This window comes from Tiliqua scincoides, chromosome 11, assembly GCF_035046505.1.
Source record: "Tiliqua scincoides isolate rTilSci1 chromosome 11, rTilSci1.hap2, whole genome shotgun sequence".
Classification (NCBI taxonomy): Eukaryota; Metazoa; Chordata; class Lepidosauria; order Squamata; family Scincidae; genus Tiliqua; species Tiliqua scincoides.
In genome coordinates, this window is record NC_089831.1 from 14,887,950 (window position 1) to 14,914,031 (window position 26,082).

Genomic DNA, 26,082 nt, shown 5'->3' on the forward strand with positions numbered 1-26,082 from the left:
GCCCGCCCCTCCCTCTTCCGATTGGACGCTTGGCTAGGCTTCCAGCGAATGAAAAGCGCCCAGGCCACGTTCCCCAGCAACGGAGACAGGGAGGAACGCCGCCTGAGAGAGTGAGGAAAACCCTTTTTCCGAGGTCCTGCTTTTTCTTCAATCAGATTGCGGCGCGAGACTGGCCGCGCCCCGCTGTGCCTATCAACGTGGAGAACCAAGCGGAGGGCGGGGAAAAGGAAGAGCGGCGAACCAATAGGAGGGCGAGCCGCGGCGCCTCCAGCCAATGGGAGTGGTGGCGGTTGGGGCGGTGCAGGGGAGGCTCGAGCCCCTTTTTGTCGGTTTAAACAACGGCCGTTGCGCGAGGCCTGGAAGACGCTCAGCTGAGGAGAGCGCGAGCAGGTATCGCAGGGCGAAAGCGCAGTCCGGGGGGGGGGGTGAGTGAGTGAAGCGCTGGGTTCGAATCCTCTCGCAGCCTGCCTCGCAGGTTTGTTGTGTGGGCAGGAAAGCCTCCACTCCATCACTGACAGGAGGATGCTCTGGACTGGCAGCCCGGCCTGTGCCTGTCTACTCAGCAGTAAGCCCCTTCACAGTCAGTTGGCTTACTCCCAGGTAAGTGCTTAGGACTGCAGCCTGATCCTATGCATGTCTACTCAGAAGTAAGTCCCATTTTGGTCAGTGGCACTTACTCCCAGGTAAGACTGCAGTGTGAGAGCCGAAGCCTTTACTTACCTACTCAGAAGGTAACTTACCTAATTCTAGTCAATGGGACTTACTCCCAGGTAAGTGTGTTTAGGACTGCAGCCTGATGTGTCTGCTTGGAAGTAAGTCCCATTATAGTCAATAGCACTTACTCCCAGGTAAGTTTATTTAGGATTGCAGCCTCCCAATCCTATGCCTGTCTATTCAGGTGTAAGCCCCATTATACTCAATGGGGCTTACTCCCAGGTGTGTATAGGATTGCAGCCTGAGAGCCTGGTCCTATACATGTCTACTCCGAAGTCCCTTTATAGTCAGTGGGGCTTACTCCCAGGTAAGTGGATAGAGTTTCACCCTGAGAGTGACCCTATACATGTCTACTTGGGAATAAGTCCTATTATAGTCAATGGGGCTTACTCCCAGGTTAGTGTGAATAGGATTGTAGCCTGAGCCTGGCCCTTGACCACCTGAGTCAGTGCTGCAGCCTACACTGACTGGCAGCAGCTCCTCTCCAGGAGCTTGACCCAGTCCTGGCAGTGGGGACTGAACCTGGGACTTCCTGCATGCAGAGCTGAGGCTCTACCAGTGAGCTAGGGCAGCATTTCTCAGTGTTTGTCTCCCACTGTACCAGTTCACATAGTCCACCTACAGCAGTAGTCTTCAACCTTTTCCAGGCCACAAACCATGTATATATGTACATATTTATGTATGTATGATATACATATATATTGGGGACCTCACTGTTGATCCTGTCCCCCTCCCAGGACCGTATCTATTCACCCACCACCTATCCCTGTTGCCACTTACTCCCTGCCCCCCATAATGCCCATCCAGCGCTGATCGTTGTAACCAAACATTTTTATTAGAGAGAGCAGAAAAGTCTGGCAGTTACCATGAAGCCTGGCACTAGTGAAAGCTGTTCCAGCATAGTTGCTAAGGACCTGAGCAGGACAGGGATGCAGTCTCCTGGTACCTGAAGGGGTGCACTAGATGCCTCCTCCTTTACCTGGTGGTGCTTGAGTCAAGTAGTCTTCAACATTTTTCATTCCTGTAAGTTGCCGTGACCCCATAACAGGCTTTGTGCCCCCATTGGTGTCCCGTCTCCAAGGTTGAAGAACACTGACCTATTCAAAGTACCACTGGAAGCCAAGCACAACGCAAGACACCAGTAAAAGGCTCAGGGTGGACAGAGCACGTAAAAAGCTCTGTAGAAAGCACATGCTGGAGCTCTATCTGCCGAGCCAAGCCTCTTATGGCAGCTTATTGCATTGCATTGCTGATCTAGCTGCCAGGCAGCAGCGATCCAGGAGATACCACCTCAAGTACCACTGGTGGTACAAGTAAGACTAGTTGAGAAACACAGATCTAGGGCTACTCCTGATGAAGCTTGAAAGCTTCCTTCTAGTGAGTCAGGCCCTTGTATTTGCTTACAACTGAATGTTTTACGAGTGCAGAGCATGTGCAGTCCTTGGAATTAAATGCATAGAAAACAAACACGGGTATATTTTAAAAACAATTCAACTATCGTGTAATAAAATTTATTTCTTTTTTAAAAAGTGGAAAGCTTAAAACATACTTCAAATTAATTTTTCTTTAACCCCTGGAGAAGTACTTCAGTGCCAAAAGATATCATTGTATGTGCATGTGGATTGAAGTAGCCAAAGCAGACTTTGAAGACCTCAATCTGCACTCATGCACACCCTCTTTACAGCTTGTCCTGGATCAGCCTCGGCTTCCTCTGCAGTATCCCTCTGGCTACTCTTAATTTCTAGCTGCTCATCTGCTTCAGAGGACTTAATTTTTTTCAAGCATGGAGGCTCAATGCGTCCTCTCTTCACAAAATGACTGATGCGAGACTCCAGATCTTCACATTTTGGGCGATCCATTAAGGGTTTGTAGTGGCGGGCTTTCACGCCCTCAATTAAAGCACTTGTTTGGCTGTGGATTGGGGGCTTCAGCTCCCTCCAGGGAACTGTACCAGTGTTGCTTGAGCCTGTAAACAAAACAGAGCAGTCATCTAGCCAGAAGAATGTCTAATACGTTAACAAATTCTGTCCTTGGAGCAGTTTTAAGAACTAAAGCCAGCCTGACTCAGAAATAGTAAAAACTATAAGATGGCAGACTCCCATTTCTCCTACCTGTCTTTAGGGGTATCTCGGCCAAATCTAGCCCTTTTAACATGCTGTACACCATATGACTTTTAATGGCATGGTTGGCCCAAAGCTGCTGTAGGTGAGTGACATTAAACTCCTGGACTTCACGATCATAGATCCATTGGATGCTTTCAAACTCGCAGTCGTACAGAACCAGAGGAAATTCCACTGCCATACTACCAAAAAGAGACAAGTCATTAACATTTAAATTAGCTTTGTGTGGATGTTAAGGACATATATGCAGAAGCAGGCAATCCCTTGCTAGATTGGAAGTGACATGTGCAAGAGATGTACATGCAGTTGTACATCTGCATAACACTCAACCCAATGATATAACCTAAAAAGTAGAAGATGTGAATCAAAAGAACCCAATTGAGCAGCTAGTTTCCCTCCCCACCCCTCCTTCATAGGGCCTTGATGTGATTTTTGCTGTACACTAGAAACCAAGGAGAAGTGCTGGAGAGATTCTTTGCCACTTGTGACACCTGTTCCTAAAACCAGCCAGCCATGAATTAAAAGCAGTATTCAGATTACTAACATTTAGTGAACAGGCTTGGAACATCCCAAGGAGAAATAGATGTATTGAGGTAGGAACTTGGATAGGCAAGACTGTTTGGTTGGATATGATACCACAATAAGTGTACTCATCCTTCCAGTACCACTGGTATATGGTGAGGGCCCATAATTCAATGGTTAGGCATATTATTTCAATATTGAAACTGTTTCAATCCCATTACAAAGATTTTCAGGTGGTAGGACTGGGAAAGGCCTGTGCCTAAGATTTACAAGAGCTCCTGTTTGTAACTATGAGCATAGGACCAACAGTCTGATTTGGTATAGCAAGGCATCTTCATGGGTTGGTTCTTCAGGTAGCTAACACAGAGCTCAATCTTATGGATGTCTACTCCGAAGTCCCATGTCTACTTACTCCCAGGAAAGTCTGGCTAGGATTGGGCTGACAGTTATTCGACTTTGTCAAATCTTACCTGTATTGTGGTTTCCTTGGGTTGTTCCCTATATCCAGCAACTCATCAATAATTTCTGGTTTTTCCATCCTGTGTCCAATCAGGAAAAGGATAGCCATCATGCAGCGGACCTGGTGATAGAGGAATGCCTGGCCCGACACTTCAAACTGATACATTTGGAAAGGGTCTTGTTGCTCCATTTCCTCTCGTTTATCCACAGGCCGCACCTGTGCAGTAAGGATTGTCCTTTCAAAGTTGGTCACACCATTAGCAACATCCATCTTGCACAGATTACGGAAGTCATGGGTTCCCACAAATCTCTGAGCCGCAGCATTCATGAGAGTGACATTCAGATCAGCACAAGGAAAAAAATAGCAATAGGTCCTTTTCAGGCAGCTGAATCTAGCACTGAAGCTGGAATCCACTGGGGCCCAAGCTAGTATGCGTATATCAGGCGGGAGCACCCGATTTAAGATGTGGGTGTAGCAGATCTCCTCAGATGCACTGTTGGCTTTGTGTTTTTTGGTACTCTCACCTTCGTTTACTGCCTTTACTGAAAAGTTTGAGCGGAGATCCAAAGAGATAACCTGAAACATTTGAGAATTATTAAATTCTAAGGAAGACAGACAATATTTTTTTTTTAAAAAACTCAACCATTAATAAGCTCTTCAGATGGAACTCCCTGTAGCAGTTTCTTAGTTATCTTTTGAGTCTTAACTGATTTGTTATATAACCTTTGTCCTATAACTGAGGATTGCAAGTTAAGTCAATCTCAGTAAAGATGCCAAGTCTGGATTATACTCCCTTAGACGTATTAAACTATTAGTTCACCAACTATTGACTAAAAAATCCCTTGTTAAATAACTTATAGATTCAAAGTAACTGTATCCAACACTAGTTTTCCTAAGCATTTTGTTTGTAGTGGAAAGTAAACTTTAATAAAATCTCATTGAAATAATACATTGAACACAAATTTAAAGCTCTCTCAATTGCTGGATGATAAACAAAGCAGGAGACTAAGTTTTCAGTAAACAGATATTTGAATTCTTACTGTACAGATGAATTTTTCAAGGTTTGGTCTGTTTAATTACAAGGCTTTAATTCCACACTATAATCAGGGTTTTTGGGCTCCTGAGTAGTTCAACACATGCAGCACTTACCTGTCCAAAGGCACTAACTCCCTTGTCTGTACGCCCACAGCGGTGATAGTTAGATGTCTGTCGACTCTCCACTAGTCGAGTTTTGCTTAGAGCCTTAAACAGCTCCTCTTCAATAGTATTGTTTGTGTTCTCCTGGCTGGCAAAGCCCTGATATCCCCAGCCCAGGTAGGCTACCTTCAGTGCCACGTGTCTCCGGCCATAGGCACTAAAGTCAAATGGTCGTAGCTGACGCTTCTTAGTCTTGCCAGTTGTTGGAAGGCAGCCTCCTGTGTCTGTGGTCTCCTTGCTCTCTAGAAGTCTTTCTTGTAATCTCTGCACAGTCTCTTCCAGTTCCTGGACCCTCTTCAATAGCTTCTCTGTTTCTGTACAATCTTTAGCCATATTGAGAATCCCTACAAAAAGGAGCAACATGAGCACTTAGCATTTTATCTACAGAAGAAGGGCATGAGAGAATCTTTCCGGTAATAACTGCAGAAGTATTCAGATTTGGGATCCGTTACCCAACCTTCTGCATTTATTTTCCACATAGCATGTTTAGGCTTCATAGCTTTTCAGGATTGAGCAGTTAGTAAATGTATGAAAACAGGCACTAACTAATCTAATGCAGTGGTTCCCAAAGTCCTCCTTAGGAGAGAACCACCTGAGGACTTGCACGAGTGGGAGGGATTGCAGCAATGTGATCCCCAGAATTGTACTGCTGCTAGGGAAAGGGGTTTTTTGGATACCTCAACGGGACTCCTGAAGCCTGGAAAATAAAATCATGATCAGAAATCATTTCCGGTTTCCAATCACAATTTTCTTTATTTTCCAGACTTGGGGAGTCCTGTAGAGGTGAGGCCTCCTGCACCCCCATGGACCCCACTGCTGGCTTCAGGTAAGACAGAAACTCCCCCCCTCTTCCCAGCATATCCTGGGGATCATGTTGCTGCAATCCCCCTTCCCCATCCCTTAAGGGCCCAGACCTAAGTGCTTCCCTGATTGGTGAGTTGTGACCCACCAGTTTGGGAACCACTGATCTAATCTATTGGGAATCTCTAACAGCTTTTGGAACCCCTAGATTACAGTCTGAAAGCTGCTGGTTACTCCTGTAGAAAGGGTAACCATGCTTTAATATTACTCTTTATGGTACACAACCTAGCTGGACACAGCATTTTGTTTTGGTTTCCAGATTAAGTGAAACACAAGCAAATGACATGCTTAATTTTGTTTTTTGTTCTTTTCAAAGATGATACTACTCAATAAAGCTTCCTTTGGGTAGGCATAATGCATGCCTGGCTTAGACACAGTGCAATAATCAATATCTCTTTCTCTCTCTCTCTCTCCTTTCAGAATTTGTTGTTGCACAAACGTAGGAAGTAATGGAAGCACTGATGGGACTAGATCGATATCGATGGTCCTCAATGAGTCGTGAAGACCAGATCAAAGAAGCTGCTATGGCCTTTATCCACCTTTGTGCAGAACAGGGAGCAGACAACCCAAGACAGCCTCGCATCCCTCCTCAGCTGGACCCCTACATAAGAGCCTCTGTAGCCTCTATGCCCAAGCCTAGGCTTCCTGCAACTATCAGGAATATTCAGGCAGAACCCGTCTTGCAACTCGAGATCCCTGAAGAGTTTTGTGTTGCTAGGAAACCTGTGATGAAAAGGAAGGTTCTGAGGCGAAGGCCTGATGGAGAAGTACAGGTGACGGATGAGTCTGTCATTAGTGAACCAGACTCTGTCAGTCCCAGTGACCCTGAGTACAGGGACCTCGGTCAAAGAATGTTCAAGCTGAATATCAGACCAGAGACTGAGGAGTCTGAAGAGGAATGTGAGCTAACTAGTTCCCCTGAGTCTGAGATTCCTTATTCTTGGAAAACAAGTGAGAGCCGCAGCTCTGCATCCTCCAAGCAGGACTTGATCATGTCTGGCCACCCAAAATCTTTCATATTACCAAGGCTAGATCAGCTGAGCCAAAACCGAATGAAGACAGACCGGGTCGCCCGTTACTTGGAGCATAAGCATGACTGGGAATCACTGAGGTTACCAGGAGAAGATCACAGGAAAGGTGTGCGCTGGAGTATCCGGGAACAGATGCTCTATAAGACAGAGTTCCCAGCAAGGGCTCGGCCTGTTTTTAGTCCCAACAACTACCTGGTGCCTACAGAGAAGAAGCGGTCTGCCCTGCGCTGGGGAATACGCTGTGACCTGGCAAAGGGTGTCATACCCAAGAATTCCTACTCCTCCTAGAAATCCAGTCTTTACAGCTTAGCATCACCCAGAGATTCAGCTGCTTTGAACAGGCAGCTAAGTTATGTAGTTTCCTTTTCCTGAGGGATGCTTGCTGAGGCAGAAGGGCCTGTCGCATGCCATTCGGCCCTGGATACAAGCACATGGTATCCATACTCTCCAATAATAAACAAGGTGGAAGATAAACCAAAGCCCCCTTTCAAGGGGAATATTCTTTATTTTGATTACTAGATCTTTTAAACCTGTTACTACTTCCTAAAGCAATGAACTTCATTGTGATGTCACTTTTTAAAATGTTTTAATTTCTGGATTTGTGGAATAAAATAAAAATTTGTGAAATAAAACAATCCTTTCCCATTGCTCCATTTACTATTTCTGGGTTTTTTCTTAGGATTAGGAACGGAAAATAACCACTGTATACGATATAGTGGTTACTGGTTATATGGTGTCGTTAAGCATGAACCTCTAACAAATTTCAATGTTAAGAACACCCTGAACTGCATTTTGTATTTTATGATCTACAGACTTTTGGTGACCTTTCAACATGCCCCCCTTTCCCTGCCCTCATATCTATTTGCTTATCTTCTGCCTGATAAAGAATTCTGTAAAATTCAAAACTAGCCTTTTTTTTTTTTTACTTAGTTACTTTTGATCATTCCTAACTGGAGCATCACCTGCCACTGGAGGTGGATTTTTCTGTTTACTGACCAACATAGCCATATATGATTTTAAGTAAGGGTACAGTTAGCTGACTACTACTACTTCTTGCATAAAACTTATACGCTTTGTAGCTTCCTCTTAGAGCTACTGGCAAGTCCATATCCTTTCACATTTCTTTATGCTTGATCTTAGATTATAAGCAAACGGCTTATACCAAATGACAAGGAACAGCAACTTGCTGCATTGCAGAACATACTTTTAGTGCAGTTTCCCAAGGGCCCAAACCTCCCTCATCCCTGCTCAGTTTAACATTACTTGAATCTTGGGTGACAAAATGCTGAACTCGGTTGCTCTCTCTCTCTCTCACACACACACACACACACACACACACACACACACACACACACACACACACTGTAGTGACCTTATTGCCTGTTTTTGAAGCAAACTCCCTGTATAATCAAAATCAAAACACCAGAACTTTCTGTTACGTAAATAGGGCTGCAGCAGACCTGCCAACCTGAGCGACCAACACAGGCAACTGCTCAACAGAGGAGAGACCAATGCCATTTAAGCACCAATAAGCCCAACTATACGTTTTCTCCGGATTCAAACCCAACATGTTCAATGGGGGTGACATCCTAAGAAGCATGCAGAGAATGTATGTTCACGCAATGACACCTTCCACAGTGGGACTTAGGGCACAATCCTATCCGTGTCTACTCAGAAGTAAGTCCCATTAGGTCCAATAGGTCTTACTCCCAGGAAAGCGTGGACAGGATTGCAGCCTTGCTGCCCATGTAAGCGTACATAGCATTGCAGCCTTACATTAAAAGCAATCCAGAGATCCAGATGGGAGTTTGCGAAATAGACATGATTTATGCAGATGTTTCTATTCTGCAAAAGTGGGATTGAAGGGAGGAGCAACAAATGAAAAGCTCCCAGGCTCGTGGACGGTCTCCTTGCACCTACCTCTTGCAGCAAAAGGAACCAGGCTTCCGAGTGCAACCACCCAGCTCCCTTGCAGGAAATGACCTAAAAAACTCTGACCTCACATGGCACAGAAGAGGCTTCGGGGAAATGTAGTCCTAGAAAGAAAGTGAGTTTCCAGGGACAAATAAGTTTCAAAGATACACCGTAATAGACATGCCTTGTGTGTAGGATCCTTAGACTTCTCGAGTCCAGCATCCTGTTTTCAGCAGCCAGGCACACCTGGGAGGTCAGAAAACAGAAGGGGGGTCCATAGAGTTTGTCCTCAGGAGTGGTGACCATGCAAGGCTCAGATATACTGCCCCTAAACATGGAAGTTCTATGACCACTGCTAGATGGGTCTTCCAAGAATGAGAAGGGGAAAATTGCGGGCATTACCCACACACCTGTGGATGTGCACACCTGTGGATTTGCACGCCTGTGGACTTGCACACTTGTGCACACCTGCAGATTTGCACACCTGTGGGTTTACTTTGCTTAAACGTCCAGCAGGACAAAGAGCTGTGGCTTCAGTGGGGCTTCCTAGGAGTAGGGCTGGCTGGGTGTCCTCCCATCCCATGCAGAGGTCCGTTGAGGACTGCAGCCTCGCAGGTGATGGAGGACCAGACCCCGCCCCTGCATCCCCCGTTGCCAGGCGAAGGACCAGCGTTCTAGAACGCCCAGGACATCCAAGGGCCGCCTTGCAGCTCAGCCCCGACCGTCTCCATAGCAACCCTGCAGGACCCCAAGCCCGGCTTTCCTCCTCTTTCCAAACAACCGCCGTTTGCAGCGGTGGCTGCTGCTCGCCTCGTGCTCTGAGCCGGCTCTGGAGCGGTGGGGAGCCATGTGGCCGAGGCAGAAGCCCCTCCGGGAGGGGCCAGGCGGGGACCCCTCCAAGGGGGTCGTTTGCCAGCCTCGCAGAGTAAGGGGGATGCAGGGACTAGCGCCTTGGGTTAGCACCCCCACCCCACTAGGCTCTCTGGCCTCTCCTCCCTTCTCCCCCCTGCCCCCCTTTAAGTGCTTGCTTAGAGCCCAATCCTCTACCTGTCTGCTCAGAAGTAAGCCCCATTATAGTCAATGGCGCTTACTCCCAGGAAAGTGTGGATAGGTTGCAGCCTTAAAACCAGTGGTTCCCAAACTGTGAGCCATCCAGGGGAGCCACAAAATCCTTGCCAAAAACCCATCACCCTATACAATGTATAGGACTGTAACCCTAATGGGGAGCCGCGGGCAATGGCCCAGTAGGTTAAGGGAGCCACCAGTCAAACCAGTTTGGAAACCACTGTTTAAAACCCTTGCATGGCCACTACCGGTCCTACTGTGGATGGTACTGGCCTCGAAGGACCGTTGTGTCCCGGTTTGGTATAAGGCTGCAGCATGTAGTCCAAAATGCCAGTTTGTTTTTCTTTTTAAAAGATGGATGCCAGCCGGTAGCATTCAGTGTCCTTGCATGATCAGGTTCTTGTTGCCTTTGGGAGCATCTCAGTTGCCCAGCTGGGCCTGTTTGGCTTATACAGCATTTGGGGTATTGGGCAGAAGTGCCAGTTTGCTCAGTGATCTTGCTCAGTGTGGGGAGAGTTTTGAAGTTCTCCTTATTGTGCTCCTATGCTGCCTTCCCTCCGATTCTGTCCTGCTGTTTTATTCACACAACCCTGCGAGGCAGACTGAGGTTGAGTGACTGACCAAGGGACCAATTTGGTCCAACTTTCTGTCCAACTTTCCAACTCTGATGCAGCCCCAAGTTAAGGTAACAAATGTTCCCTTACCTTGAGGAGGCCTTTGTGACTATCCCCAACCACCACTTCATTGGCACAACTGCATCAGCGCTGGAAAGTTGGATAGAATTGGGCCCCAGGTCATCTAGAGATCTTCATGGATGCATGGGGAATTGACTCTGCATGTCCCAGGTTTTGTGGTTCACTTTTTTAAAGGCACGCTTGAAGTGTCTCAATGTTAAAAAGTTTACAGCAGTATCTCTCAAACTGTGGGTTGGGACCCACTAGGTGGGTCGCGAGCCAATTTCAGGTGGGTTCCCTTTCATTTCATTATTTTATTTTTAATATATTAGACTGGATGCTGCCATGGTATGTGACTGCATTTGGGGAAATGTTACAATCTGAACTTTGAACAGGCGACTACATATATATGCTTTTAACAATGATAATAAATGGGACTTACTCCTGGGTAAGTGTGGGTAGGATTGCAGCCTAGGATTGTTAAAAAATTTTCCTGTTAGATGATGTCACTTCTGGTGTGTCCTGACAGATTCACATTCTAAAAAGTGGGTCTCAGTGCTAAAAGTTTGAGAACCACTGGTTTACATTATAACTTGTGATTTCCAAGGCTGTAGCGGGGTGTGGCAGCCTCTCTAGATCCAACAGAAATTACTTATTTATCCTTTTGTATCCCCTATCCTGAGGTGCTATTTCTGTAGAATAAAGCAAGCGTATACAGTGTATGGATGAGAATTTATAAAGGCACTCCAGTTATTCTGAACTGAGGTGTCTAGGAATTCTACGGTGTTCCATAGCCTTTTGATCCTCCTGGTGCTTTCTCAGTGAGGCTTACCCACAGAGTTGTACTTATACAACCTGTGTGTGTGTGCGCGCGCGCACATTATATCTATATTAAAAAAGTGGAAGTCCCACAGAGTTCAGTGAGGATCATTCCCAAATAAAAGGGTTGCAATATTTGGACTAAATTAAGCATGATGTTGTTTGCCCTTTTGTTTGTGTTGGTCTTTGTCTTAAATAGAAGGTGTGGGGAGGCCTGATCAGGACCATGAGGAGAAGGGTTAACCCTTCCTTCCCTGTGCTTTGCATCACTGACAAATTGCCTGTTTTTATCCCTGGGGTAAATAGCAGCTTTTATGGAGGGGTTTACAAATTTATTATTTGTATTAGAATGGCAGCCACACGCACCTACCATTTTTGTTTTGCTGAAAAGTTTAGGTTTCCCCCCATTTTTATACCACCCGTCCACCAAGGAATTTGGGTGGTGTAACCAATTCCTCCCCTCCTTTTGTCCTCCCAACAACCCTGTGAGGTAGGTGAGGCTGAGAGAGTGTGACTGGCCCAAGGTCACCCAGGAAGTGTGATGACTGAGCAGGGGTTTGAACCTGGATCTTCCAAGTCCCAAACTATTACACTATTCTGACCATTTTGTTCAGAGAGTGGTTTGCATAGCACAAGAAGTGTGAAGGCCCACCTCACCCCAGCACTGTCTGTTCTAGTGGCTGTCTGCTCGTATTCATTTGCATCTTTTTAGATTGTGAGCCCTTTTGGGACAGGGAGGCATTTGGTTATTTGGTTTTTCTCTGTGAACCGCTTTGTGAACTTTTAGTTGAAAAGCGGTATATAAATACTGTTAATAATAATAATGTTAATAATAAGGTGGTTCCCTCTCCCAAAAGGACTCACAATCTTATCAAACAACACAATGGAGTTAGCAATAAATAATCACTCTGTGGGGGGGCGTATGCAATAAAAAGGAACAGCTGTTCTCTCTCCTCTCCCTGCCAGCCATTTGTACTGCACGGGACCTCTTCCTTGTGTGTCTGCTGCATCATTAATCAGCTATGCTGAGTTGTGGTCTCTCAAAAGGTTTGTCTTCGTCTTGGTCATACTTCCTCTCCCTCTTCCAGCCTCTGCAGTTGCCCACCCCTTGGAGGAACCTCAAGGCTTCTCGGCAGCTTCCCTCTATAGGTAAGGAAGGTGATCCTTATATCTGGTTTGTACTTGTTTTCTAACCTAGTTACTGGATACTATTCTTTGAATTGTTGAACTGTAAGTGCTAATAAACTTCAGTCTGCAATCCTACTTGGGTAGAAGTCCCTTTGAACTCAGCAGGCTGGCTTCTGAGCCAATTTGCCTTGGCTTGCACTGTGAGTCGTGTTGAGAGCACATCACATCCTTCATTTTGTGCCATATATCATGGGATCCACATGAGGGTTCAACAGAAGGTCTACCTGGCTAGCATGTCCCTTGAACCCCCAGGAACTGCCTTCAGGAGAATGGCCAGGTTTGGTGAAGTGGGGTTTTGCCCCAGTGCACCCAGCAACTGGTGCCAGTACTGGTCGTTGGGACACAGAAGTCTCCCATCCGAGTACTAACCAGGCCTGACCCCGCTTAGCTTCTGAGATCAGATGAGATTGGGCATGTGCAGGGTAACAGTTGCTGCATAGGACTGCAGCCTGAACCAAGTTGGGTTGCCCTCCAATTGAATTGGCAACAGCATGGGAAACAAGGCTAATAAAGGGGTTGTAAAGTGATGTATATTGGGGCAAGATATCCTAGCTGGGGTACAGTTAACGGTAACTGGCTATTACTAAGCAAGAAAAAGATCATAGGGTCTTGGAACGGTAACTCAATGGAAATGTTGACTGTGGGTGGCAGCTGTGGGGAAAGAAGAGGTGGATTTCCTGCTAGAGGTTATTGAGGACAAGCTAGGAAAATAATTTTTTCTTGATGCCAAACATAATGGTGAGCATTCTGGGTGTCTGAATGCTTTCCCCTAATCATCACGGCCATGGATCTCTCTTTGTCTTGTGGAAGCAAATCTTGCACCATTTAACAAAATATCGGATTGTTGTTTACTATTGCATTGCTGTGTTAGTCTCAGCCTTACATTGGCATGGTTGTCTCCTCTTAACTGACTTTTTTTACTCCTCCACAACATTTTTTTTTTTATGTTTACATTTTTATACCACTCTTTCTCCAAGAAGCTCAGGGTGGTGTACATTATTCCTTCCCTCTTTTTGTCCTCACAACAACCCTGTGAGGTAGGTGAGCCTGAGAGATCATGATCACCCAGGAAGCTTCATGGCTGAATGAGGATTTGAACCTGGGTCTTCCAGGTCTAAGTCCAGCTCCCAAAGCCCTACACAATCCTAGCTCTCATAGCTGCACAGAGGCTGAAATAGAAACATGACCAGTCTTTAGAGAACCCCCTTTTGCTTTTTTTGTCGTAATTCAAAGTTTTATATTTCTCTTGGGCGTTGTCCCAAGCTTTTAATCAGCATGATGTCTTCGTTGCAACATGGAATGATTCTTAGCTATGTTATCTGTTGGGATACTAGTTTAAACTATCTGCAAAATCAGCTTGTAGATTGTGACTAAAAATTCTGAACTTTTTTTTAAAAAAGAGAATAGCTATGGGAGCAAGAACAACTTGGATATGGAGAAGGATGACAACAAGGATGACAACGATGACAGAGGTAGGCTCACAGATAATTTTGAGCTGTACTTAGGCTTAGTTCTTCATGGAGGACATAAACCTGGGTTGTCTTTTTATTTTAATCCCCACTCAGTTCGATGTGGATTTCACAGCCTTGTTCTTTTTAAAGACTCAGCTCCGTACTAAGTAGTGAATGTCCTGATTTTGTGTTGTTGTTGTTTTTTTGCCTTCGTGCCACACAGTACCTTTAGCAGAAACATCCCTCTTAAACAAGTTGATAAGAAGATCTCTCATAGAATCCCATCATCACGTTGAGGTTCTGCAGCGTGACCCCAAGTCGCCCCTGTTCTCCATACGGACATTTGAAGAATTGCACTTGTGAGTAACGAGAGTCAAAAGTAGATTCAATATGGTTCGTAAATGGCTACAGGTACTGATGGGGCTGCCCTGGGCTGGCTTTCTCCAAATGGGAAACAGTGCATGGCTGATTTAACTTCCAACATAAGTCCACCAGGAAATCTGTGTCCTTCCTGCTGCCTGTTTTTGGTTGCATCACTCCCAGAGCTGAGTTGATCTTCCTGCATTCCTCAAAGGTTCATTCTCAGTGCATTCCCATTGACTAGCCCACTTGGTACTTTTAATTCCTGTTGACTGGTAGTGGCCTTGCTCTTTGCTTGCTTCTTGCCCTTGTCAATTTTACCTTGGGGTAAAATGCACCATACTAACAGAAGGGATTTTTTTTCTTCTAATTTCCAGGTTTATTTGTCATTTAAAGATTGACCAAACCATAGCAGTTCACTTCCAACAGGTTTAATTTTGGGTGAAACTGAATTTGATAACTGTGTGCCCCTTGTGTTCCCTCTTCTATTAACAATGGTTGGCAACCTTCAGTCTCGAAAGACTATGGTATAAGCCTACAGCACCCGGTATTCCCAGGCGGTCTCCCATCCAAGTACTAACCAGGCCTGACCCTGCTTAGCTTCCAAGATCAGACAAGATCGGGCATGTGTAGGGTATGGCAGTGACGATGCTTATTTCGAGAGGCCACTGAAAACTTCCACAGCGCATGGAGACTGGGGAGCCTTTGGCTTTCAAGGGCACTGTCAGGCTTCCCCCAGTATTCCTCCCAGGGCACACGGGCAGCTTGCCTGAAACTGTCTTCTTTTCACAGAAAGAAAGAACTGCTGCAAGGTATTTATGCCATGGGCTTCAACAGACCATCCAAGATACAGGAAACTGCACTTCCAATGATGCTCGCCGACCCGTGAGTTGTGCTTAAAGATATGAACTTCGCAGGCCGTCGCTCTAAACTACACCTGTATAGTTCAGAGGTCTTCATTGAACTGTTGAGCCAGTTTCTCTCAGGTTTTTTTGTACATGTGGGAATCCCTTTCACTTCTGCAAAAGAGAAAGAACCTAATCTGCTGAGCTCTCTTTCCGCTCTGTCAGCGCATGGGTGTCTGCACACAGGGGTGTTCAAGAAAGGGATGTCCCCCTCCCCCCATTGTTTACAGTCCTCTTGCTCCTGCATTCTGAATTCTCGAACCTTATGGAAATCTTTATGTTGCAGAAAGCTTCCTGTCAGCTTCTTCAGCCCTGTTTAGCAACTGCCTTTGAAATACTTATGCTGTTCGTTCTTCTCTGAGGGTCAAAACAGTTGTGATATTAATTACGTATCTATGTACAGTGTCTGCTTGTGTGACTGTTCATCAATTATCCTGTTACGTGTACCTCTGCGTTTTTTGGGGGGTGGGGGCTGATGTCCTTATGTGTGATCTGCTCTCTGGTCCTCTGCTATTTGACTGAGCCAGATATCATCAGACTGATGCCAGATAACTGAGAGCCTTGCAGTGGATGAAAGTGGAAGAGGCTTGTGGGGTGGGGTAAAAAAAAAGAAGAGAGATTTTGTGTCTGTTTTGTCTCTCGGGTTCCTCTGTGCTATGTTTGGATTCTCCCCCTGTTGTTTTGTGCTGTTTTCTTCCCCTCATCCCAAACACTTTCATTTCCTTCGAATTTGCTTTTCTCTACTTGTCTTAGGGCGCAATCCTTGTCTTAGGGCGCAACTTTCCAGCACTGACATAGCTGTGCCAGTGTGGCGTGCACTGCGTCCTGCAGTGGGGAGGCAGTCAAGGGGGCATCCTCAAGGTAAGGGCATGTTTGTTACCTTACCTTGGGGCTGCATTGCGGCTAAGTCAGTGCTGGAAAGTTGGTTAGGATTGCGCCTTTAGTTGCACTTAGAGCACAAGTCTGGTCGGTTCAGTAGGACATCCAAGTAAGCATGTATAGGATTGCAGCCTCAGTTTAGTGTCTCTGTGATGCTGCTTCCATTGGCAGTACTCTCTGTCTTTGTTACTCCACTCCCCTTCCGATCTAGGACTCTTCTTAATTCTCACACCCTTCTCTCCTCTAACCCTGATCATCTGTTGTGTTAATTGCAACTCAATTCTGTATTTCAGACCTCAAAACCTTATAGCCCAAAGCCAGTCAGGGACAGGCAAAACTGCCGCCTTTGTTCTGGCTATGCTGAGCAGAGTAAACCCAGATGACAGATTTCCACAGGTAAAATATCCAAAATAAGACTCATGTTTCTCTGATGTGGGGGCTGTCTGCAGTTTGATAGTACCAGTTAAGACTCTGTGTTTTACTTTTTTACTGGTTAAAAAAGTATTGGTTTTATTTTAGAAGTCTTGCCTTAAGGCAGTAGGTCTCAAATATTTTACAGCAGGACCCACCTTTTAGAATAATAGTCTGTTGGGACCCACCGGAAGTAATGTCATCAGCCTGGTAATGATGTTATGGCCAGAAGTGACACCATCAAGCAGGAAAATTTTTAACGCCCCACATACAACAAAATCAAATTAAGAAGTAAATTAAATTTTTACAATAAGCATACAGTCAAAGATTTATTTAAAATAAGAAGAACACTCCTAACCCTCCCAAGCAGCTGGTGATCTATTAAAAAAATAAATCCCCAACATCCCAAAGGCTGCAATCCTACCCACACTTACCCAGGAGTAAGCCCCCATTGGCTATCATTGTTAGAAGCATAGACATAGTAGCTTGTTTAAAGAACAGATCTATCATATTTCCCCAAATGCAGTCACATAGCATGGTTGCATCGAGTCTAACATAATAAAAATAAAATACACACAGAAATGAATGGGAACCCACCTGAAATTGGCTTGCAACCCACCTAGTGAGTTCCAACCCACAGTTTGAGAAGCACTGCCTTAAGGTTTTCAAAAAGTAACACCATTTTTTCTTGTTTTCATATGTTCACCATTTTTAGAACGAATTATTTGATTCACCTCTTTCCCTAGAGGCAAAGGAGAATCAGATTTTGGTTATGAAATTTTAGGGTTGACCCATCCATGAGGCCAACTGAAGCAGTTGTCTCAGTCACTCTTCCTCCTTCCGCTCGCCCTGTATTTGAAAAGGTGGGATGGGACAGGGGTGAGCTAGAGCGTCTGTTGGCGCTCTCTTCTCTTCCATACTTTTCATGTCTGTTTCTGACTTCAAAACCAGGGAGCACGAGGAGGAAGGGCTGTAGAGTTTGGTGAACCGCCGGATAAGTTTAGTGTATCGGACATGGTGATGGGTTGGCAACATTTAACATGCCACCACAGGGAGGTGTTGGGCGAGTCCCATGAAATGTGCACTGCAGTACTTCAAATGCCTTCTGCCAGTGTTACTGTTTTTTTTCCCCCATTACAGTTTGCTGTCTCCAAATTAATAGATCAAATTAATTGTCCATGTAACAAAGCGTTTCTCCTTGTATTGTTCTTGTGCAGAAGAGATGTGCACACGTTGTGAATAAGAGGGTCTTGCTTCTCTGGCTTGTTGTACTTGTCGCTAGCTTGCATTAGTGGAGCTGTGGTCAGAGTGGCAAATACCTTGCTCAGTGGTTCCCAAACCCATGGAGTGCCATGGGAACCAACTGGGGAGCTGCGGAATCCTCACCCCAAACCCATCTCCTTATACAATGCATAGGATTGTAGGCCTGATGGGGAGCTGTGGCCAATGGCCCTGTAGGTCAAGGAAGCCGCCAGTTGAAAAAGTTTGGGAACCACTGGCCTAGCCTAATGCTTCTCAGATGTGCTATGTAATCCTATGACTGCATCCGTTGTAGTCCAGTGACCATACAGGGAAACTGCACCAGTTTGGGGCACATCTGCATGATCTTAAAAAAAAAAAGTGCTGTGACCACCTTCCATTTTTTGCTTTCATGAGCTAAAAATGGGGCCGTTCCCCATCTGAATCTTGCCTGTTACCTCCACCATGAACTTGCTAGGTGGCCTTAGATAAGCACCCTTCCCACCCCAGCATTGTCCAAGAGAGAGACCGGGGTCAAGCAAACATGTGATGCTAAATAGTTTGTAGTAGCAGGCTTAAGTCTGTTTTTCCCTCTCCACCTCTCACTGTTTTCCTGCTGCAAATCACCTCTCCAGAAAGGCTGTTGAAGTCCCAAACTGCCATTTGCGACAATGGCACTTGTAGGATTAGCTTGCCTCTCCAGAGAGGCGATTGGTAGCTGGCAAACAGGGCAGAAGCAAGGAGTTGAACACCCTCTACTTCTATGCAGCGGTCCTGATCCACATTGTGGCCCTGGGTAGCTGCTACACCCAAGCACATCTAACCTGAAATTACATGCAGATGCATTGAATGTCACTTGGTCCCAGGATTTGGGAGGCCCAGGTTCAGATCTCTTTCATCCTAGAAGCTTGCTTGGGTGTTTTTGAGCCAGCCTCTCCCCCCCCCCAGCCTAAATCAACCTAGCAGGGCTGTTGTGAGGATAAAAGGAGCGGGGGGGCGGAAGCAATTTTGTGCACATTGGAGGAAGGTTAGAATTTAAAAATGGAATCAGTTGATATGGGCTTTTGTAAAAATTGCAAGGTATGCTTTGCAAGTGCTATAAACCTAATTATTGGTGTTTATCTGTGGTTAACAGCATTAAGTTGATCACATTGCACCCTTAGGGAACTGTTTTCTTCTCATTTGTAGAGTGCAAGTAAGACCTCTAAGAGTATAAGAAAAGATGTGAGTTTTCCAATCTGTTCAGCGAGCCTGTTGGAGAACTTCAGCAGTGATCTTGTCAGTTTTGTGCCTTCTTATCGGGCCGAACCATCTTGTTTGCTTTCTAGCAGATCTGTCACTTCTGAGGATTTTTCTCCTTCACAGGCCTGGACTTGGGGACACTTCCTACACACTTAACACCTCTGTTGCTACATAATGTAGAGAATGCAGACATACAAAATTTATTTTAAAAGAGAGCTTTCTAAGGAACGGAGTGGTGTCCATGAGCCCCCCACCCTTCTTCACAACTCTGAAGGGGGTGAGGTTGACAGGTTGGAACCAGCCCAGTAAAGTTTGTGGCTCTGCAGGGATTTGAACCCAGGTCTCCACATTTAAGTCCCAGCATGCTAACTGCTTATGCCTCAAGAGTGTTGCTGCTTCTAAAGAATCTATGTCATGGTCAACAATCACAATGAAACTATTTTCCAGCAGTTGTATTTTTTTTCTCCCCTCAGGTATATTTCATGCCCTGGGAATCTGATGGGCCTAAATGGCTGCAGGGGAAAAATATACACGGACTATAATTTTTACAGCTGAGGCCAGCTCGGGTCAGAGAGCATCCAGTGCTTTCTCCCTCCCTATTACATATTTACATTCATCCCCATTCCTTTAACGAGCTGTTCGGTTGCACCACCTCTGCTCTTCACTATAGGAAAGAGGAAGAGGGATTTCTACTCAGAGTTGGGCTGGAGTTGTACCACTTATAGAGTTGGACTGACTAGAGTGGTGCTGGTGCTTTTGTGGTGTCGCCGGTTGTAGCATAAGGGAGCAAGCAGGGAGGGAGGCTCTGAATTTGCTGCCCAAAACAACTTGTGTTACGCTGCACCCTGCTAGAGCTGACCCGATTTATTTCAATGTGTACCAGTCAATGCCTGGCCATTTTGGAGATCAAGACGTAACATGTGGATGTGTTTAAGAAACTTGCTCCAGTTTAAGCCCATGTGACTTCTGCACTTCAAATAAAGAGCTTGAAGCTTGTCGCTAACATTCTTGTGTCACTTTGGTCTTGATAAAGGTATCAACAGACTGGCTGTTTGGGTTAGTTTTCCAGCGAACCCACTCGGCTACCTGTGGTTTTTGCTTCACCTGAGTTTCTTTCCCTCTTTGCTCCCTCTTCCCAAAGTGCCTCTGTTTGGCTCCCACCTACGAACTGGCTTTGCAAACCGGACAAGTAGTCGAGCTGATGGGACGGTTTTGCGTCAACGTCAGGGTTATGTATGCTGTGAGGGGAAACAGAGGTGAGAGTCTGATTTTTTTTTTTAGACGTCTGTTCATTGTTTGATCTCCAGGCTACTCTTTCTGCATTAAAATCCCTGGGTTTTTCCCTCTGTTACCGAAAAAGTCTTTTTTTCAAGGCTTCTGTCTTGGTAGTGGGGGGGGGGGGGGGGAATAGATTTTGCTTTGCTACCACCCAGACTTTGCTTAGTGTGTCCAGCACAGCTTTGACAACATAAATACAACTGATCTCTTTCTGCCCTCTGTCTCCCAGTTCCAAGAGGGACTGTAATACATGACCAGATCATCATTGGAACTCCAGGGACCGTCCTGGATTGGTGTTTCAAGCTGAAGCTCCTGGATGTGAACAGCATTCGGGTGTTTGTGCTGGATGAAGCAGATGTCATGATTGACAAGCAGAATTTTTCAGACCAGTGTGTCCGGGTTCAGAGGTAAATGCGTTTCCTTCTTGGGTGACTTTTGAAGCTGTGACTGCGGAATCCGTGTCTGGGTGAGCTCAGCACTGTTAGGGAGACAGCAAGAAGGTTTCTTGAAACCCTGACCTGCACCGATGGGGTCTCGCTTTGCAGTCAATTTCTTACTTAGGCACAGGGTTCTTAGGAACAATTTCTCTGTGCAGGTGGCTTCCAGTGTAATCAAAAGGCTGCTTCAGTGTTTTCCCTGCATGCACATGTTGCTCTGTGCAAGGCCAGCCCAAGATCGCCCGTTGCCTGAGGTGGCCTGCCAAATGCTGTTCCCCTTATCTGGCACTGTGCCAAGAACAGAGTGTAGAAGGAATGGGTGGGCTAGAGTGTCTGTGGTCCACCACTCTCCTTGCACTTCCTCTCTTGCTCTGTTCCTGCTTCCTTTTTCTAATCTTTGGGGTGGATTGTGTAATCTTTCATAAACTGGAGCTACCACTGAAAAGGCCCCGTCCCTGGCACCCACCAAACCAGCCTCTACCAGTTGCAGGCTCGAGAGTAAGTCCCTGGTGGAGAGTAAGTCAAAGGTCAGGTTGATTTGGGGTTCAAAATTCAAATGTGCAGCAAGCCCCATAGAATGGAACCTCCTGTTCTTTTTTCAGAACTTTACCCCACAGTTGCCAGATGCTCCTCTTTTCAGCAACCTTCGAGGACTCTGTGCTGCACTTTGCCCAGCGCATCGTTCCTGACCCCAACATCATTAAGCTCCAGCGCGAGGAGCTGACCCTCAACAACATCAGGCAGTACTACTTTGAGTGTGAGAACAAGGAAGCAAAGTACAAAGCCCTGTGCAACATCTACGGCAGCATCACAGTTGGCCAGGCGATCATCTTCTGCCAGGTAAAGACCTACTGGGGCACATGGCAAGCTTGGAAGGGGCCAAAAGATACTCCAGAATGGGTGTGTGTGTGTGAGAGAGAGAGAGAGAGAGAGAGAGAGTGAAGAGCTGGGATCACAATTGTGGCAGGTGGGATGGAATTGATTCCCTGGTGCTAAGGTAGCTGGGGAAGGCTGGGGCAGTCTCTCAGTTGGGGTCCTTCTCTCTTGAGAATACTCTTCCATAGACCCCTTCTTTAACTCTCACTACCATCCCTGTCTAGGCAGAGGAGGTTACCTTTGCTGACTTCTAACCCCTGGAAAGGACTGAACTGCTTGCTACCACAAAGGCTTCACTTGTAGCAGTGTGACATGCTAAATCAGGGCTGAGTTTTTTGGGTGTGTGTGTGTGTGCTAACAATCTTATTGGCAGAGTCCACAACTGTCAGTTTCTCTTACTAGCCAGCTATTCTTGGTCGCTACTGCCACCATTGCTGTTGTCCCCCCCTCTTCTGGCAGGGTTGGTGTCAGAAGGCCCCAGTTCAGGCCCTGTCCAAGGACCCATGCCCATCGGAATGCTCCCCCAGCCAGACCGGCACCTGAATGCTCAATATTGGTGATGGTACCCAATACACTGAGCTGTGTGGGAGGGCTGTTTAAGGGGACCCCACATAGGCTTTGTCCCCAGAACCTCCAGGAACCTGATGTCAGCCCTGCCCCCTGGCACGCTTGGAGGGCTTGAGTGAGAGGCAGGGTCTCATACCCAGCCAACAGAGCCTTCACCCAAGGAGACATTTAATCTGGTTTAAGTCTGTGGTGTAGACATGCCTGTGTTGACATAGTCACAATAGGGAATGCAGCGTAGGAGGAATAAGCCAACATTCTGCCTACCAAGATATAACCAGGGCACCTTTTGGTGGTGCCATCGCCATAACCTTCCCTGCATTGTTTCGTACATTCCTTCGTTAGACCCGTCTGAATGCCAGGTGGCTTTTCAGTGCACTAACCAACGACGGGCACCAAGTCTCCCTCTTGAGTGGGGAGTTGACGGTTGAAGAGCGGGCCATGGTGATCCAGCAGTTCCGTGACGGGAAAGACAAAGTCCTCATCACGACTAACGTCTGTGCTCGAGGTACCAGTTCCAGTGCACCAAAGCCCAATGAGTTGCCAGTCCTCTTTCTCTTGTCATGCTGGTGCTTGGGCAGCAAGTAATGACCTTTCTGTTTCATTCGTGTGTGTGTGTGTGTGTGTGTATGTGGGTTGTTTTGCAGGCATTGATGTGCAACAGGTGACGATCGTGGTCAACTTCAGCCTGCCTACCAATGCCATGAAGACGGTCGACTTTGACACGTATCTGCACCGCATCGGTCGAACAGGCCGCTTTGGGAAGAGGGGCCTGGCGTTCAACATGGTCGAAAAGCGTAACTTGCCGCTTCTGTTCTCAATTCAAGACTACTTCCGTGAGTATGGAATTCTTCATAATAATCTAATCCAGCCAGTCCCAAACTTGGTGCCATCATGAAGCCCCGCTCTCCTGGGCACCACCGTCTTGAATTGCGCAAGATTGCATGATGGTGCAGTCAACAGGGAGAGCTGGAAAGAAGAGGCCACTGGGGACATTCCGCAACACCCTGTGAGTTCACTGCAGTGCCCAAGGGCACCATTGTACACAGTTTGAGAACCGCTCATCTGATCTAAGCTAATATAATAATACTTCGCACTTGCATAGCATTTTTGAGCACGCAAAGTTAGTTGCGTTCCTTGCCTTGACAGTGCTGTCAGCTAAGTAAGTATAATTAACCCCAGTGGTGGTGTTGGGTTGGCCAGGTTGAGCATTGACCAGGTTGAGCAGGTACCAAGGACCCACAAAGTCTGCACACAGGTGGCAGTAGTATATCATCAGGGAGCAAAAGGGTTCCATAGAGGCTCGCTCGGGTCTAAGGGCCCCCCAGCAACCTGACACCAGTGCTGATTATCCCCATACTGTAGATGAAGAAGACTGAGGCTGAGAGGGGGCAGGCTGCCTAAGGTCACTGTGTGTGAGTTCAGGACAGAGGTGAGATTCAAGCCAATTACAAAAAAAAAAAAATAGATTGGGTTCATCATGCTGTTCCTTTTAAGTTGCCTTTAAAATATCAGAAGGAGGAAGCATTAGAACCCCTCTCACAGCACTTTGTGCTCCCATATTAGAACACCACCCCATGGCTGTTTGGGCATTTAAAAGACCACTTTCGGTCCACTTCCTGCTTTAAGCCATTTCTGCTCAATGTTGCATATATGCAACAGGGATCAAATATGTACCCTTGTAGACTGGGCAGAAATGAGTTAAACTGTTAAGGATGTACTTAAAGTCAAGTCTGTTCCTTGGTTGATTCAAACTCATTTAATCAATCTGTTAGTTAATTAGGGGCACAATCCTTACCAGGTCTACTCAGAAGTAAGTCCTATTTTGTTCAGAGTGGTTAGGATTGCAGCCCAGGTCTCATAACTTCTGCATGTAGTTAAAGCCTTTTTTTTTAAATGAAGATGCATACTTTGATTGTAGATGATGTGTGCATCATCTTATAAGGGGCACGTAGATGACGGGTGCACCACCTTATAAGGGGCATCCCCTCCCTGTGTGAGACAGAAAGGGAGAGAAATGCTACCCACTATACAGAAGGATGATTTCCAAAGGTTTGTGACCCAGCAACTGTTACCCTGCACATGCCTGATCTCATCTGATCTTGGAAGCTAAGCAGGGTCAGGCCTGGTTAGTACTTGGATGGGAGACCGCCTGGGAATACCGGGTGCTGTAGGCTTATACCATAGTCTTTCGAGACTGAAGGTTGCCAACAACCAATTCTGTGACCGAGACACTAGTTTGCAGTTGCCTTAAGGGTCTGCTGTAGACATTTCCCTGCCTTCAAAGAGTACAGAATCTAATTCAAACATAGAAAATTGGCATGTGGTATACCTTGCAGCAGGTAGGTGACACCTATGTAAAAGAAAATCTTCCTGTTTGTGGAAGGGAGAGGAAGGCAAGGCTTAAAACAGTCATGTTGCTAACCAGTGACTTGGGAATCCTGAAACCTTCATCCTTTTCTCCTCCCACTTAAAAAAACAAAAACTGTTTTCCTGGAAAAAACTGGAAACTGATTTCCTCTCCTCCTTTCAGAGACCACCATTAAACGCCTTGATCCAGAAGACATGGACGAGCTGGAGAAAATTGAAGACTGAAGTCTCCTAGTTTTCTAACTTGTGGCAGAGAGCTGTGGTTTTTTTTTTTTTTTGTTAAATATTATTCTGTGAAAAGTTGCCTTCAGTTTTGTCATAATTAAAAAAGCAAAACAAACCCATATCTTTTTATGATTGCCTTTCACTCTCTTTTGCTTCTGTCAACTGTTACAGCGTATCTTACCAACTGGCACAATTGGTAGAACCATCCCTGAAGCTCAAACTGCTGTCTGTAGAGTAGCCTTTCTTGATTTCTAACTAAAGCATGTTGTCGCTGTCATGGTTATGGCTGTATCGATGTATGTTCTTTTGTTATGAAGTGGCAAAAGAGTGATCTGAAGGACACATGGTCTGCACCAGCCTTCTGGGGCTCAGTCATGGCTCAGCCAAAGGGATAGAATTAAACAATTTCAAGAGAAATGTTAAGATTACCACTAGTAATTTTAACCATCAGCCTCTAGATGTCAGTGACTGCATTATGGAAAATTATGTCCAAGATGAAGATACAATATCCTATTTCCACACTGGCTATCAGGGCTTTCACAGATAGTAGGACTTTCTGGAGAAACTGTTTCATGCTGCAAGTGAGAATTCCCATTTTGGAGTGCTCCCTTCTGGGAAAAACACCTTGCTAATGTAAAAGCCAGGGGGAAAGGAGGAGGCTGGCCTGGGATAATTCTCTCTGGTGTTCTATTTTATTTTAATTGCAAGTTGACTGTCACCAAGAGAAGCATTAAAAGAGCTTCCTCATTTGCAGTCTGAAACAGGGCAGCACTTCCATGCTGGGGTTCTATACCTCATTCTGCAGTATGTATAGAGTGAGCCTCCTCTTTTCGATGCTATTTTTATGCAAAGTTGCACACTGGACATTTTCTGATACTTGTGTAGTAGCGAAATGTCATATCCACAGAAGCCCACACAGTGCTTTAAAAAAAAACACAACATGCTGGTAGCTAAAGCTACACTTTTTCCCCCGAAAGAAATTCAGCCATCGAATTCCCTAGCTGAAGTGAAATACACACATCCTCTTGTGTATTCAAGCTTTTGTTTTTAGCTTGTAATGACACATTGTATAGCTATGCATGACATTTTATATAGCCTTCTCAGAGGGTTCAAAGGGCTTCATATGTATTATTTTGGTGTCCTTACAACAATCCTGTAAGGCAGGGGTTCCCAAAGTGTGCATCACAACACCTTAGGGCAGGGGTGGGCAAAACCCAGCCTGAGGTCCATTTGCAGCCCTCAAGGACCCCCAATCTGACCTGCAGGGAGCCCCCAGTCTC

General features: G+C 45.9%; 3 protein-coding genes and 1 pseudogene across 6 annotated transcripts; 3 read left to right on the forward strand and 1 right to left on the reverse strand.

Annotated features, from left to right (window-relative positions):
* Positions 1–80: 80 nt before the first annotated feature.
* On the forward strand, positions 81–7,504 carry HYLS1 (HYLS1 centriolar and ciliogenesis associated). Of its 2 annotated transcripts, XM_066639431.1 has the most exons (3): positions 81–390; positions 5,777–5,839; positions 6,295–7,504. In XM_066639431.1, the coding sequence occupies exon 3, from the start codon at positions 6,324–6,326 to the stop codon at positions 7,191–7,193; it is 870 nt and encodes a 289-aa protein (XP_066495528.1). In that variant the 5' UTR covers positions 81–390; positions 5,777–5,839; positions 6,295–6,323; the 3' UTR covers positions 7,194–7,504. The 2 variants fall into 2 exon arrangements, with proteins under 2 accessions (XP_066495528.1, XP_066495529.1); XM_066639432.1 differs by lacking the exon at positions 5,777–5,839.
* Positions 2,227–8,868, reverse strand: PUS3 (pseudouridine synthase 3). 2 transcript variants are annotated; one of them, XM_066639430.1, is made up of 5 exons: positions 8,826–8,868; positions 4,966–5,357; positions 3,827–4,392; positions 2,826–3,016; positions 2,227–2,680 (listed from the first exon to the last, which is right to left on the reverse strand). In XM_066639430.1, exons 2-5 carry the CDS (start codon positions 5,344–5,346, stop codon positions 2,367–2,369), a joined length of 1,452 nt encoding a protein of 483 aa, XP_066495527.1. In that variant the 5' UTR covers positions 5,347–5,357; positions 8,826–8,868; the 3' UTR covers positions 2,227–2,366. The 2 variants fall into 2 exon arrangements, with proteins under 2 accessions (XP_066495527.1, XP_066495525.1); XM_066639428.1 differs by lacking the exon at positions 8,826–8,868 and adding an exon at positions 8,682–8,816.
* Positions 8,869–8,915: 47 nt separating this feature from the next.
* On the forward strand, positions 8,916–24,870 carry DDX25 (DEAD-box helicase 25). 2 transcript variants are annotated; one of them, XM_066639377.1, is made up of 12 exons: positions 8,916–8,952; positions 12,466–12,526; positions 13,966–14,037; positions 14,240–14,375; positions 15,169–15,261; positions 16,454–16,556; positions 20,194–20,308; positions 20,560–20,737; positions 21,370–21,607; positions 22,553–22,715; positions 22,855–23,043; positions 24,741–24,870. In XM_066639377.1, the coding sequence occupies exons 3-12, from the start codon at positions 13,998–14,000 to the stop codon at positions 24,800–24,802; spliced, it is 1,317 nt and encodes a 438-aa protein (XP_066495474.1). In that variant the 5' UTR covers positions 8,916–8,952; positions 12,466–12,526; positions 13,966–13,997; the 3' UTR covers positions 24,803–24,870. The 2 variants fall into 2 exon arrangements, with proteins under 2 accessions (XP_066495474.1, XP_066495473.1); XM_066639376.1 differs by lacking the exon at positions 8,916–8,952 and adding an exon at positions 8,984–9,072.
* Positions 24,268–24,384, forward strand: LOC136662637 (5S ribosomal RNA; annotated as a pseudogene).
* Positions 24,871–26,082: the final 1,212 nt, after the last annotated feature.

Coding starts and splice junctions, on each gene's coding strand:
- PUS3 (XM_066639430.1), bottom strand. CDS start 5,346: ATGGCTAAAGATTGTACAGAAACAGAGAAGCTATTGAAGAGGGTCCAG. Junction 4,393..4,965: donor GAGTTAGTGCCTTTGGACAG/GTAAGTGCTGCA, acceptor CAAATGTTTCAG/GTTATCTCTTTGGATCTCCG. Junction 3,017..3,826: donor CCAAGGAAACCACAATACAG/GTAAGATTTGAC, acceptor TCTTTTTGGTAG/TATGGCAGTGGAATTTCCTC.
- HYLS1 (XM_066639431.1), top strand. CDS start 6,324: ATGGAAGCACTGATGGGACTAGATCGATATCGATGGTCCTCAATGAGT.
- DDX25 (XM_066639377.1), top strand. CDS start 13,998: ATGGAGAAGGATGACAACAAGGATGACAACGATGACAGAG. Junction 22,716..22,854: donor GACTAACGTCTGTGCTCGAG/GTACCAGTTCCA, acceptor GTTGTTTTGCAG/GCATTGATGTGCAACAGGTG. Junction 23,044..24,740: donor CTCAATTCAAGACTACTTCC/GTGAGTATGGAA, acceptor TCCTCCTTTCAG/AGACCACCATTAAACGCCTT.